General features: G+C 34.0%; 1 protein-coding gene across 1 annotated transcript in view; it reads left to right on the top strand.

The window, feature by feature from the left end:
* The window catches only part of LOC133326926 (ATP-dependent RNA helicase ddx54), a 39,081-nt gene extending 28,268 nt beyond the window's left edge, over positions 1-10,813 (top strand). The window contains exons 3-6 of the mRNA XM_061535540.1: positions 519-669; positions 743-1,428; positions 4,936-5,141; positions 10,562-10,813. Of these exons, the coding sequence (XP_061391524.1) occupies positions 519-669; positions 743-1,428; positions 4,936-5,141; positions 10,562-10,786 (1,268 nt within the window). The 3' untranslated portion in view covers positions 10,787-10,813. The remainder of the gene's footprint in view (positions 1-518; positions 670-742; positions 1,429-4,935; positions 5,142-10,561) is intronic.
* The last annotated feature ends 3,850 nt before the right edge of the window (positions 10,814-14,663 follow it).

The following is a 14,663-nucleotide window of genomic DNA, read 5'->3' as shown; positions in this document are numbered from 1 at the left end:
TATTATTACTATTGAAATTTGTTTCAGGGTAGCCCCCATATAACAGTACCTCCCAATATTCGGTATTTTGGGGATTGTGTACACGTTTTCCAACCCGTTTGGTTGTAATTTGGTATTTTGGGTTGTCAATGTATAGTATATTTCCTTCCTAACTGTTTTTAATATTGACCCACGTTAAAGGTATCCTCCACTAGGGGTTTTTTTGGCACGCTTTTCAATAAAATTGGTTGTAATTTCGTATTTTGGATTCGTGTAACGGTATCACCACATCTACCCACTGAAAGTTATTAATACTGACCCAAGTCGGTATTTTGATAATTTTGCACACGTTTTTCAACCGAATTGGCTGTAATTTGGTATTTTGTATTCCCATTGGCTGCCAAATGTCACTACCAAAAATATCAATATTGATCTCCGTCTTATTATAGCCCAATATAACTGTAGCGCCACTATTAGATATTTTGAGTATTTTAATCATGTTTTTCTGACGTTTTTTCGCTTTGTCCCTTCGATTTCAGTTGAAGCCGATCAGCAATTGAATGCTACGTTGGAGCGACGTGGCTATAGTGCATCCGATTTGGTTATTAAAGAAAAACCATCAACCATTTTGAAGAAAATTGAAATTGGTACCAACTATATGAAGGAGTACGTAGCAGATACTTTGGATGGGTAAGATAAAACAACAGGGGTTGTGGCAAACACAAAAGAAAGAGGAATTGATTTTAATTTTAATTTTTTTCAGATTCCTTGGACGAGAATATGATTATATACAAAATTTCAAAGTTCACAATGACATACAAAATGATCAGCCGGCCAGTGATAATGATGAGGTGGTGGACGAAAATGAAAATGATGATGAAACAGATGATGAGGACGAAGGAGATGATACAGATAATGATAATGGAGATGAGGAGGGTGATGATGAAGGCGATGAGGATGGTGATGTGAAAAATACCGCCATCATCAATGATAACGCTTCCAATGGCAATGAATTCATTGAAATCGAATCTCAAAGCGATGGTGAACACACGGGAACTGGTGATGTGAAAGACGCCAATGACCGCAGAAGAAAAAAGAAAAATCAGAATAAGAAAAAAGGCAGTCAACATGATATTCCAGCGCAGGCTGCTAATCTCTTGATTGTACAACCGTTAGAACATCACCTGGAGGAGGCCGAACATCATGTTGAGGAAGTTGTCCATAAGGTGAAACCGGGTAAACGAAAAATTAAACCGATTAAAGAGAAAAGACGTAAACGCAAGAAGAAGGGCCAAGCATTGGGTGATGACACCACAACAATAGTTGTTGAACAAGAACCGGCCTCGGACCTTGGACTTGGATTGTTGGATGCACTCAGCGATGTTGATATTCTGCAGGGAGGCGGAAAACGCAAAAAACGTCCACTGAAATATGGTAGAAGTATTGGAGGTGTGTGTTTGAATAACTTTTGTGCACCATTTCCTATCACCCGCATGCTTTGTGCTTCGTTATGCTTTTCTTTTTGTTTCTATTTTGTAGTTAGTCGAAGGAGAGTGTGAGAGAGGTTAACTTGTAGAAGGGAAAAGTAATTTGGTATGAAATTTATAAGTATATGTCGGTTTATCGACATATATTTTATATCCCGATATCCCTCAAAAATTCCCAATTATTTTTTATTTCAAATTTACTTTCTACAATTTAACCTAAAAATTTGTTAAAGTTGTATATACAATTATTTATTAATAGTATTTTATATTTATTCATGTATATCTAATACTCTTTTAACACGGCTCGGAGAGAACTATCTCTCTCTAATTTTACGTGTATAGGAGAAGTTTTTTTTAATAAATTCAGATTTAATAAAGCTAATATTTTGAATTTAGAACAGTGGTTTAAAATAAAAATATATTTCTAAATTTCAAAATAATAGCTTTATTAAATCTGAATTTATTTAAAAAAAACTTTTCCTGTAAAATTTCTAATTTGAGGGTTAGGTTTTTTTGCGAATATGGCTCGATATTACCACACTGAATGTTCTAAATTCAAAAAACAGGGTGATTCATAGACACCTAGTGCTACGAGTTATTATGTATAGCATTGCCATAAACCACAAATATGGCTGTACTGCATTATCGGCATTTTGTTACTCATGAAACAGGGTGCTGATGTTAATTCGTTCAAATTGGAATTCTTTGAACTGTTGTATTATTTTGGCCAAATATTGGATTTTTAAATGACGATAACAGGTATATAATAGCGAAGACAAACACCATACATACACTAGTTATACCTTCCACCATAAGGTGGAGTGTTATTTCTGTCAACATGTTAGGGTAGTTGCGATATTCGTTATTTTGGACACGTTTTTCAACCGCATTGGCTGTAATTTTATATTTTGGGTTATCATTGAAAAATACATATCCGTAATAAAAATTATTAAAATTGAAGGCCCCAGGGAAGGCCCCAGTATTCGGCATTCTGGGATTTTGGACCCGTTTTCAACTGAATTGTAGTTTGCAATTTTGGGTTCTCATTTAATAACACATCTTCGTACCAAAAATATTAATATTGGTCCATGTTTCAGTGCAGCCCCATATAACGGTATTCCCCAATAATCGGTATTTTGGAAGGGGCTTCCAACCGAATTGGATGTAATTTGGTATTTTGGGTTCACAATTAATAACACATCTCGGTATTAATAATATTAATTAAGTTTCAGGATATCCTCAAATAACGGTACTTGGTATTTTGAGGATTTAGGACGCGTTTTTCGATATTTTGGGTTCTCGTTGTGTTAAAATATTAGTAATTTGTAGTACGGATATACAAATTACTAATATTTTATGGTAGCCCTCATATAACGGTACCCCACAGTATTCGGCATTCTACGGATTATGCATACGTTTTGTAACCGAATTAGTTGTAATTTTGTATTTTGGGTTATCATTGAAGAACATTGACCCTAGTTTTTGGGTAGTCCCCATATAACGGTAGCCCCAGTATTCAATATTCTAAGGATTTTGGACGCGTTTTCCAAACGAATTGGCTGTAATTTGCAATTTTGGGTTCAATTATAATTATTGACTCACGTTTTAGGGCAGCCTCCATATAACCGTACTCCCCCCTAAACGGTATTTTATGAATTTTAGACGCGTTTTCCAAACGAATTGGCTCTAGTTTGATATTTTGGGTTCTCATTATGTAACACATCTTCGGGGTATTTCCCATTCAACGCTAGTTATATTTTTTTATTTAGGATTTTCACTGGGTACTAAATATTCCTACTAAAAATTATGAATGTTGAGGATTTTGTGCATTTTTGTCTACAAAATTGACTGTAATTTTGTATTAGGGATTCTCATTAAGCAGAACATCTCCCTACTTAAAACAATTTATAAATATTGGCCCATGTGCCGGTACCTTCCAATATTCGGTATTTTGAGGAGGTGGACACGTTTTTCAATAAAATTGTAAATATATATTTGGGCTGTAAATTGGTATTCCGGGATATTGGAAGTGAAATCAATTTTTTGCGAAAAATTTATATATATTGATCTAAGTTTTCATATAGCCACGTCTGATTTTCTGAATTTTGAAGGTTTTAATCGAATTTTCTCTTCGAAATGGCTACAATTTGACATAAAAGATTTTCTGGTGAATAACAAAACATTTCCTGAAATTATTTAATATAGGTTAATGTTTTAAAATAGCCCACATGTCCTATTTATTTTCGGTAAATTGAAATTCCTACCTAAGTTTTCCAGCCTGGGTTTATGTTTTGGTATCGACCCATTTTCGGTATTTTAAAGAATTTGGCTGCATTGTCCCACCGATATAGCTGTAATTTACTATAAACGATTCTTGAAGACTGACATAGCATCCATATAAGGGTAGCACATTCTTCTATTGTAGTGACAGTAATTTGGTATTCCGGAATATTGGAGGAAAAATCACATTTTTGCGGAAAATTTTCTATTTGCGGAAAATTTTCTATTCGGAATGTCTCACATTCCGAATATTGACGGTTTAAATTTAATTTTCTCATCGCAATAGTGAATAAAAACAACTTTCCAGAAATTATTCAATTTAGGTTAATGTTTGTCCTTTGAGTGTCTCGTAATGTTCTTTGAGTATCCTTTGAGTTGTCCTCCAATAAGTCTTCTCATAAAATTAGAAAAAATTGAAAGCTTCCTCCCAGAAAATGTTCAATATAGGTCGATTTTTTAAGGCTCCGCCAGTTTTAAGTACATTGAAGATCCTAGCCCAGTTTTCCAAACAAAGTGTCTGTAATTTGGCACTTAATTTACCCTGCCTATCGCTAACAGACAATTTAAAATGACATAGATCACATATCGATGCTAAGTCTGAAAAGTGAGTTTTTCAGTAGAAGCTCTCAAAGTATGGAAGTTTCTTATATCGTACGTGCAATGCTAAGTACATTTTTGCTTATAACTTTGGTTTGGATTGACCGATGATTACCAAAATTTCAGAGAATATAAATTAAGGACCGTATACATGCTAAGTCGACTTAGCATACTATGGTTCGGAGGCGTCGATATAAAAATCTAGACCGATTTAAGCAATTTTGAATGGCCAAGATATGTGTATCTTGGGTGTAGTATTTGTAGTCTTTCAGTAACTATTTTTGTACAGAGTATTCGATTAATTATCGAAACCATTTGAAACTATTTACATGTAATATAATATCAACTTTAATATATGGATTCGTTCGGAGTCAGCTGTACATACGAATTATAAATATTTTTTTATTATAGTTTTATTATTATTTTTTGTTTTTATGCTTTTTTTAGCTTCCTTGGATATTAACGCACTCAAAAACGCACCCATTACTAACAAACACCAACCTCCCAGTTTCAAATAGTTTTAAGCTCCCCTTACTTTCTCAAAAAACGAGTGATTACTAATGTGATTATTTAATTTTTTTCAATATTATAGTAACTCGTGGCAAAAAGAAGAAGAAGAAGAAGGCTATACAAAAATTTATTCTGCTTGGTTCATTCCTTAAGGCCAAAATTGAGCTGCTATTAAAAATTTTGGGAGCTCATTTACAAATTAAATTCTTTGCCATAGCTCTCATTGGTTTGCTGATAAATATTGCCCGATTTTGGATCGATGTTAAACGTGGCGGAGTGCCACAAAAGGTATGAATGTTTATTATCCATGACTACGATTATTACTTAGTTATTATTTTTGTTGTTGTTTTTGTTACTTTTTTATTAGTATTGTACATTTTGGTATTGATGTATTTTTAAAGATATTGTTTTTTTACTTTTAAAAATCAAAACTATTGACGGTATTGTGACCGACCGCCTAAAACTTGTAGCAATGTAGGAATTGACCATGTGGAAAATATGCACTGGTGTTTTATGATAGGATATAGAGAAATCCTAAATGATCCTTGTTGATCTAATTTTTATACCCTACACAACTATGTTGTCAGGGTATTATAGCTTTGTGCAGCCCCAAAGTTTTGTAACGCCGCGAAATATTGGTCCTAGACTCACCTTTAAGTATACCGATCGTAATATCTCGTCTAGCTGAGTCGATCTAGGCATGTGTGTCCGTCCGTCCATCCGTGTGTCCATTATATTTTATAAACACGATACAGGCCACAGTTATGGGCCAATCTTCACGAAATTTTGCATGTAGGATGGGTTCTGGCCAATGAAGACCCCTATTGTTTTTGGAAAAGATAAGTTAATATTTAGGAGATGAAATGGACCAAAAACTTTATTTTTGTCCAATTTTCTGGTCGCTCCAGAGGCCGCAATAATGGTCCAAATATCGCAAAATTACACGGAGAAGGGGATTGGGCCAAAGAAAAAGCATGCCAGATCGGTCAATATTTAGTGGGTCAAATGGACCCATATTTTTGTGTGAAAAATGACAAAATTTGTGTTCTATGGCATATATATTTACTTCTGAAGGACATAGACCCGAGAAATTGATAGTATATCCAAGAGGAGTTGTTGGCCTTTAAATTGAAACCAACTATATTGTCGTATGTGCTCGGATATGAGAGTTACACTTAAATATTTACAGATGCTCACTGTAAGGCTCCATGATGTGCCGGTTATGGTCAAGGACAACACCTATAATTTGCGGTGATGATCAGATAATAATTTTGAGATGAAGTGGACCGAAGCTTATTTTTATTGCGTTTTTTCAAGTCGATCTGTATGCCACAATTATAAGCAGACTATTACACTGGAGAATGAATCTGGCCAACTAATGATCTGTCACTATTCAATTCAACCAAGACCTTTCTGTGTAAAATGAAAAAAATTGGATATTATGATATAAAACATAATTCGAAAAAGATGTCATGGCAAGAAATAGGAGCTATTGACCTCTAATCGGTTAAGAGGTTGGAAATATCGCGAAATATTGCCCATTCTTGGAATATAAATCTGCAGAATGTTAGAGTTCCGTGGTAGTTGTGTAGGGTATTATATGGTCGGCTCCGTCCGACTATACTGCTCCGCTCACTGGTTTTATTATACCTTTGAGAAATTTTCAAAATGTGTGGGAATTATGGCTTAGCGATATACAGTGGCTCCATCGAATAATCGGACAAGTGGTTGTCAGATATAATAATGCTATACATTTCAAAAAAATTGTTTAAATGTGTAGTTTTTTTCGCTTTTATTTACACATTACTTACTTATATTTCTGAACAATACAAAAAACAACAACTTTCCTAGTGATAACATTAAATTTCGCCAGAAAAACAAAATTAACTCAATTTATTGTGCTCAACGCAAAATCGGACAATGCAAAGTATCAATGTCAAAAAATGCAAAAAATCGAGAAATTAATATTTAGTTGCATATTCTTTGTTGTCCAGAACGGCCTGTAAACGCTTCGGTATTGATTTGACCAAATTCTGGCATACCTCCGGCTCTATGGAGTTCCACGATTTCAGTAAAGCCTCCTTAAGCTGTACCAAGGAGTTACATTTTTTTCATACACTCTTCTAGCTAATTCTTCGCAAAGATGCTCAATTACGTTAAGGTCTGGGCTCTGTGCAGGTGTTTGTATAAGTTTGGGACAGTTATGGATCAACCAAAGCTTTGCAACACCTGATGTGTGCTTGGGATCGTTGTCTTGATAAAAGGCAAAGTTGTTCGCGATACCCAATTTGTCTGCACTTTGATTTACATTTTGTTTTAAAATGTTGAGGTAGACAAATTTGTCCATTTTACCATCAATAAAATGCAAATTGTATATTCCCGCACTCGACATGCAGACCCAAAACATAACAGAACCTCATCCGTGCTTAACAGTGGCTTTTGTATTCTTATGATTAAATTCAGCATTTGGCTTACGCCACACATACATCTTTCCATCTGATCCGTGCGAATTAAATTTGCTTTCGTCAGTAAACAGATCCTTAATATAATGGAAACTATCAATAGAAATGTATTTTAAGATGATCTATCATCAAATTACCTGCTTCCAAAAATCTTCTAATTTTAGTAAATACTCCTTGGCATATTTTATTCTACTGTTTTTATTTTTAAGGCTTATAAATGCTTTTTTTCTTGCAACTCTTCCATAATAATCATATTTATGTAATGTATTGCGAATAGTATTTAGGCACACAACTTTTCAAGTGCGAGTTTTTAAATTTATTTTAAGTTCTTTTGCGCTTTTAAATGGATATTGTTTTATTTCTTTTAATATCGAACGCTCTTCTCGCTCATTCAATATCTTCCATTGACCTTCTCTGCTTTTATTGGTCAATCTGAACTCATCACGGAACCTCTTTATAATGTCGTGGACAGTAGATTTATTCATTCCAACCAATACGGCAATTTCTCTTCCTTCATAATTCAATTTATCTATTAATTGTCTGATTTCCACACTGAATTTTTTCCCTTTTGGAGCCATTTAAATTTATTTTTATTTAGTTTTACCACTTTCTTGATCTAAATGCAATTTACAAATGAATACGACAAACAAAATACAGCTTTGAAGTTCATATTTGCATAATAACGGGACTTTTAACATTGATACTTTGTTTTGTCCGATTTTGCGTTGAACACAATAAATTGAGTTAATTTTGTTTTTCTGACGAAATTTACTTTTATCACTAGGAAAGTTGTTGCTTTTTGTATAGTTCAGAAATATAAGTAAGTAATGTGTAACTAAAAGCGAAAAAAAACTACACATGTAGACATTTTTTTGAAATGTATAGCATTATTATATCTGACAAACACTTGTCCGATTATTCGATGGAGCCACTGTATATATAGAACACAAAAAATTATCCCATGTAATACTCTCCTTATGGCAGAGTGTATATTCAATTTGTCATTCCGTTTATAAACTCGCCTTGAAATATGCCTCATATCATATATCGATATTCGCCAATTTTCGGAAGTGTGAGGATTGGTTGTCATTTGGTATTGGATAGAAAATCCGAACAAGAATTATTAATAACGGTCCATGATTAGGAATAGCTTCCAAATAACGTTACAACAAGATTTCGGTATTTTAAGGAGTTTGGACACTTTTTCAACTATCTTGAGGAAACTTTTTCAACTATGATGAGGTAGAAAATCTCTCTACCAAAAACTTTCAATATGGGCTCAAGTTTCAGCTTAGTCCATAGATTACACATCTTGGCAAATATATCTTCCTTTAAATTTTAAGTCTCAAATGATTTTAGGTTTTTTTGAATGTCTACCTCATGGTGGAGGTTATAAACAGTTCTACCAATTCGAACTTTATTGACTCAAGTTTCAGGGTAGCCCCTATATGTCTTCTACCAATTCGAACTTTATTGACTCAAGTTTCAGGGTAGCCCCTTTATGTCTTTAAGACTATTGTTCCGTATTTTGCGGATTTTGGGTACGGTTTTCAACAGCATTGACTCTTATTGGATATTTTGGGTTCCCGATTTGGTGTCAGGTCGCCCTACACAAAATTTACCATGGCATAGCACCCAAAAAGAAAAATAGTCCCGAAGTATTTTCAATGTCCACCTTATGAAGGCGTGCATAAAAAGTTTGGCCCTGTTGAAATTTAATTTTTATTATGTATATGTACACAAAAAGGTATTTCCATTTGGCTCTAAGCTGAATGACCACTTTATGATGGAGGGCATAGAAAAGTCGGCCCGTTCGAACTTTAATAACTCAAGTTTCAGGATAGAACCCATAATCAGAAACGTTTATTATTTTGGATTTTAGGTAGAATTGAATCTAATTGGATATTTAGGGTTGTCATTGGGTGTCAAAATCGTCCAATGTAAAATTTAACATGGCATAGCCCCCAAATAAAACCTTCACCTTCAAGCACCTTGCTTGAATCCTCCTTCGGCATTGAGAGGTCCTTTCCGTCTTTAACTGCGGTTAAAGTTATCCTGCATGGCCGTATTAACATTGTAGGAATACCGAACTCAGACATGGCTTTAAGCACCTCAGAACGAATGGCGCTGTCAAATGCGGAGCTATAGTCGATGAATAGGTGGAATTTGTCGATATGTTTTTCTTGAGTCTTTTCCGGGATTAGGAACAATTCCCAGTACAAAAAACTAATCAATATCGCCTTTAATTTCCTACAAATTATCATTAAATTTTCTGTTATTTCATAGAAAATCTCAATAGAAAAATTACCAATATAACATAGCCCTCAACTATTTGGGGTTTTAAGAACTCATTCCAAAATTTTGGCAACACATTACAAAATCATTCGTTTTGATTTTCTTTAGGTGGATTGGATAAATAATTGCAAAAGCCTATAAGTTTGGGCCCATTTCTTAGTTAGTAAGAACCCTCTTAGAAAAAATTATGTGTCTTTAAATTGACTTATTCTGAAGGTTTATCAGTAGGCCTATTCTGTAACTTTTTAACAATATTCGTTATTGTTTATTTTACAACAATTTCATTTGTTTGTTTTGTTGTTTTTACAATAAAAAAAGGAAAATTAAACAATATCGAATGTTGTTAAAAGTAATAGAATATGCCTACAGATATCCACAAATTAACGATTTTCTACATTGGAATAAGCTATCCAGTATAACTTAAACTGTCTATAGTCAATTGACAGCCCAATCAAAATAATGAAACTTGAAGAGCTATAGGAGTTAACATAGATTCCCATTACACTTATTAACAGAATTGACAGGACAGCATACAGGACACTTCACATGACAATTTTTTTATTTTTGTTTCATAATTAAACAAATTTAATACTGAGTTACAAAAGAAAAAAAAACATTTTCATTTTCCTTTTAAAATATAAGTTACATTCTCCATTACACTATGCACCATTACATACACCTAACAATATATATACATATATACACACATCACATACCTCTCTATAACACAACAACTTTCTTCACTACCTATCATTCCTCACAAACTACACAACATCAAGGGAAGGACAAAAGTGTGCGCTTTGGCCCCTTTTCCTGTCCTTACAGCCCTACCCCGGGCCCCCTCTCCAAACTGTAATAAGGTTTGGTTGTTTGTTTTGTTAAATACACCCGGTCTCTTTGGTATTTCCTTGGGTAATTTTTATTTCAAAGAATAAATCTTTCTAACAACAGGTTGTCTATGTTGAACATGCTCATCATCAGCATCACTATGAGGATCATGGCGAGGACTGGAGTGAATCTGGTGGTGGTGGTTACTGGAAGAGATCGCTGCAAACGGACACACCACTCGATGAATATGATTCGTCAACGGATAGCTATCAGCCGCGACCGGTGGAACCGCAGCAGGCCTATGATGCCCAATACATGGCCTATCGCAATCAGTGGCAGCGGAAATGAACTGAGGAGCCGTAGATTTTTTTATTATTATTTTAAGAAACCCCCAATCAAATTTTGTTATAAAAATTCTAAGTTTGGACTTTTAGTATAAATTAATATTTAAAATAGATATGTAAATATCTGTACAAAAACGACAAATTGAATATTTCGAACACGAAACAAGACATATTCTATATTCCCCTAAGGCCAATTATTTATTTATTATAATTTTATATAAATTGTGTTTTACACAAACAATTGTTTTTTTTTTTTTTTAATTAAAAAAAAATACTTAGTTAAATGTTTATTTATTTTATGTAATTTTAAATTATTTGTTAATTGCTATTTATGTATCTATCTAATCGCAACAAAATACCCAAAATAAAAAAAAAACGAAAACAAAAAAATCTAAAAATAAATTAAAATAATTTCATTTTCAATCTAAAACAAGGTGTATCTTTGTCGATTTCATTAAATATTGACCTAGATTTAATAATACCACCACTTTCTTTTTTAGGCATAGCCAGCACCACCCAGCCGGACTATAGGCACAGAAGCTATAGCAACAAAATCAAATAAAAATCAAGTTGAACGAAACAAACAACAAAATTAAAATAAAATAATTGTTGTACAAACAATTGTTTGAAACGTAGCCGTGTTTTATTTTCCCAAAATTCTAGTTCAGAATTTTAAGTAACCCGACGACAAACGGCACACGCATCCCATCCACAAAGAAAACAGCCACCCAGTCGCCCACAACAAATCCATCCGAATTGTTGCTGCTTTTCTTTTCTACGGCAGTTTCTTACTCTAATGACCCATTTACCCATCGGTAGTTTTATTCATACGAAAATCTTGTCCAAAATACTAAATTAGTTGTAGCTTTTTTTTAAAAAAAAAAAAATCGCACATAAAATTGAAATTTCATTGAACGGCTCGATTTGTAAATCAGATTCTTTGGATATTGCTGACGTTGGCGTTTATGTTCCACACCTCTAACATACATATTTTGACGTTTTGGTTATTTTGTTTTTTGCTTCTCATTACGTTGTCGTTGTTGTAGTCTTTGTATTTTTTTGCGGAAATTCATGATTCAAAATGACAACACAGCTACAACAAATATTCACGCATAAAGTCTCACCAAAAGAAATTGCTGGATGGAGGTGAATACACTCAGCGGTGACTCAAGTGGACAGTGTTCACAGCAATTAATAAATTTTTGACAGAAATACTGAAAAAATACAAACTTCGCGGAATTTGAGCCAAACAACGCACCAAGTAATCAAACCATAAGCGAAAACAGAGTGTATGGGCTCACTCCTTCTGGTTTCTCACGAGAGGTCAACATTTTGAAGAATTTTAAATATATTATGAACGGAGTTGAAAATCCGGTTTTGACCAAGGTTTTGAAGATTTAGAGAGTTTTCAATAGGGATAAGTAAATCAACCAATCGCAAGCAAATTTATTGAAAAGTCTAAAAGTCGTAGTCGACTCAAGAGATCTTTTAGGAATTCGCAAAGTCGACTATCGATTTTCTTCGTAAATACTTGGGTTATTATCAAAAAGCGGAAAATTTTCGAAAATTACACAGCTCAACATTTGATTTTATATGTTGAGAACAAATCATGTAAAAACCAGTAAGGAAAGCAGTAAAGACGGACGGGACCGACTATATGATACCCTTCACCACTTTAGGTATATTCAACAGACGTCGCATTTTTAAAGGACCAGTAAAATAAAATTGGATCCATAAACATGTCATTCTGCAACCGATACTAAATTTTTCATTTGGTCAGATATAGATTTTTACGAAACTAAACACACATAATTCTAGACCTAATTCATTACGCTGTGCTAAATTTCGTGCAAACCGAAAGATATTAAAGGACTTTGGTACACCATTTACCTTAAGTCGGAAGGAAATATATATGGGAGTTATATCTAAATATGAACCGATTTTCACGAAACTTAACACACATCATTCTAGACGAAATTCATTACGCTATGCCAAATTTCGCGCAAATCGAAACGGACGAAATATATATGGGAGCTATATCTATATCTGAACCGATTTTCACGAAATTTAACACACATTATTATAGACCTAATTCATTACGCTGTGCCACATATCGTGCAAAGGGACTTTGGTGCATCATTTACATTAAATCGGACGAAAATATATATGGGAGCTATATCTAAATCTGGACCGATTTTCAGGAAATTTAACACACACAATTCTAGACCTAATTCAGTACTCTGTACCAAATTTCGTGCAAATCGAAAGATATATAGGGACTTTTGTACACCATTTACATTAAATCGGACGAAAATATATATGGGAGCTATATCTAAATCTGAACCGATTTTTCCGAATTTCAATAGGGTTCGTCCTTGGGCCAAATAAGTGAACTATGCCAAATTTCATCCAATTCGGATCATAAATGCGACCTGTACTTTGTTTACAATTTAACATGGACAGACAGACGGATGTGCATAAATCGACTTAAAAAGTGATTCTATGCTTATTCTCAAAAGGAAGAATGTGTCTATCTCGTTTTCTTTTGCCTGTTACAAACATATGCACACAGACATAATACCCTGTACCACAGTGTGGTGAAAGGTATAAAAACGATTATTTTTTGTCGACTTTGTATTAATCGGTAAAAATCGAAAATAGATTTTGAACAATTTTGACAAAATTAAACGATCGAAAATTCGACTTTTTAGTCAAGTGCAAAGGTCAATTTCCTAGTTTCCAACCGAAGTGGCAAAATTTTTATGTGTTTCCGCTCTGACGTACGCAGACTTCACAAAAAATGCCCCGACAGATTTTTGGTGTTTTGAATGCGCACTCGAGTTGGCCCGGTCGAATTTAACAACTTTTCTATAAATTTCATCTTAAATCCGTCATTCCGTTTGTAACACCCCAGAGCATTCAACAGAGACCCGAAACAAACTATATCTTACTAGCATTTTTGTCGCTACTTCATTTTTGCATTTTCAAAACCACCTTTCATATTTCAACACTACTCACCAATTCTGACCGCAACAGAAATATAGCCCCATACTACTTATGGTACCATTTATTAACTTTCGTGCCCTTGTCGTATTCCTCGGTCGGTTTTCTATAGAGCTCTACAGGTTCAACCCAATCATAATTTTACCAAAAATGTTGTAAATGTTGTAATATAAATTCAACAGAAAACATGTTTTAAAATTTAAGGATTCCAGCCCGACCGCTTCCCCCAATTAAAATTGTACCAAATTTAGTACTATTTAGAACACATTTGTACGAATTTCCAAAACTTCCTACATACCTTAGTCCTACACTCCACACCAGTAATGTTAATTCAAAATCTCTAGATTCCTGCTCTATCGGTTAACACAAATTTGGTACCATTTAGTACACTTTAATATAAATTTTCAGTAATACCTACATATCGCAATCCTACAACCCAACAGTGACCCAAGTCCTAATTTATGGTTTTCAGCTTTATCGGCTCACCTAAAATTTAAATTGTACCAAATTTATTACACATTAGTACGATTTTCCAAAAATTACCTACATAGCCCAATTCTACACCCCAACAGTGATACTAACTTTAATTTTTAAGATTCCAGCTCTATTGGTCAAATTCATATTTGGTACCATTTAGTACGCATTAGTACAAGTTTTCGTAACATCCTACATATCCCAATCCTACACCCCGACAATGACCCTAACTTCAAATTTCCGGATACCAACTCTATCGGTTCAACAAAAATTTAAATTGTACCAAATTTTAGCGCAAATTTCCAAAACTACCTACACACAACAATTCTACACCCCAACAAAAATCCCAACCTCAAATTTCACGATTCCAGCTCTATCGGTGTACCCAAATTCATATTGTACTA

This window comes from Musca vetustissima, unplaced genomic scaffold (genome assembly GCF_032173495.1).
Source record: "Musca vetustissima isolate MV318-11 ecotype Yass unplaced genomic scaffold, APGP_CSIRO_Mvet_v1 utg27727, whole genome shotgun sequence".
Taxonomy (NCBI): Eukaryota; Metazoa; Arthropoda; class Insecta; order Diptera; family Muscidae; genus Musca; species Musca vetustissima.
This window is presented reverse-complemented; position numbering and strand designations above follow the sequence as displayed.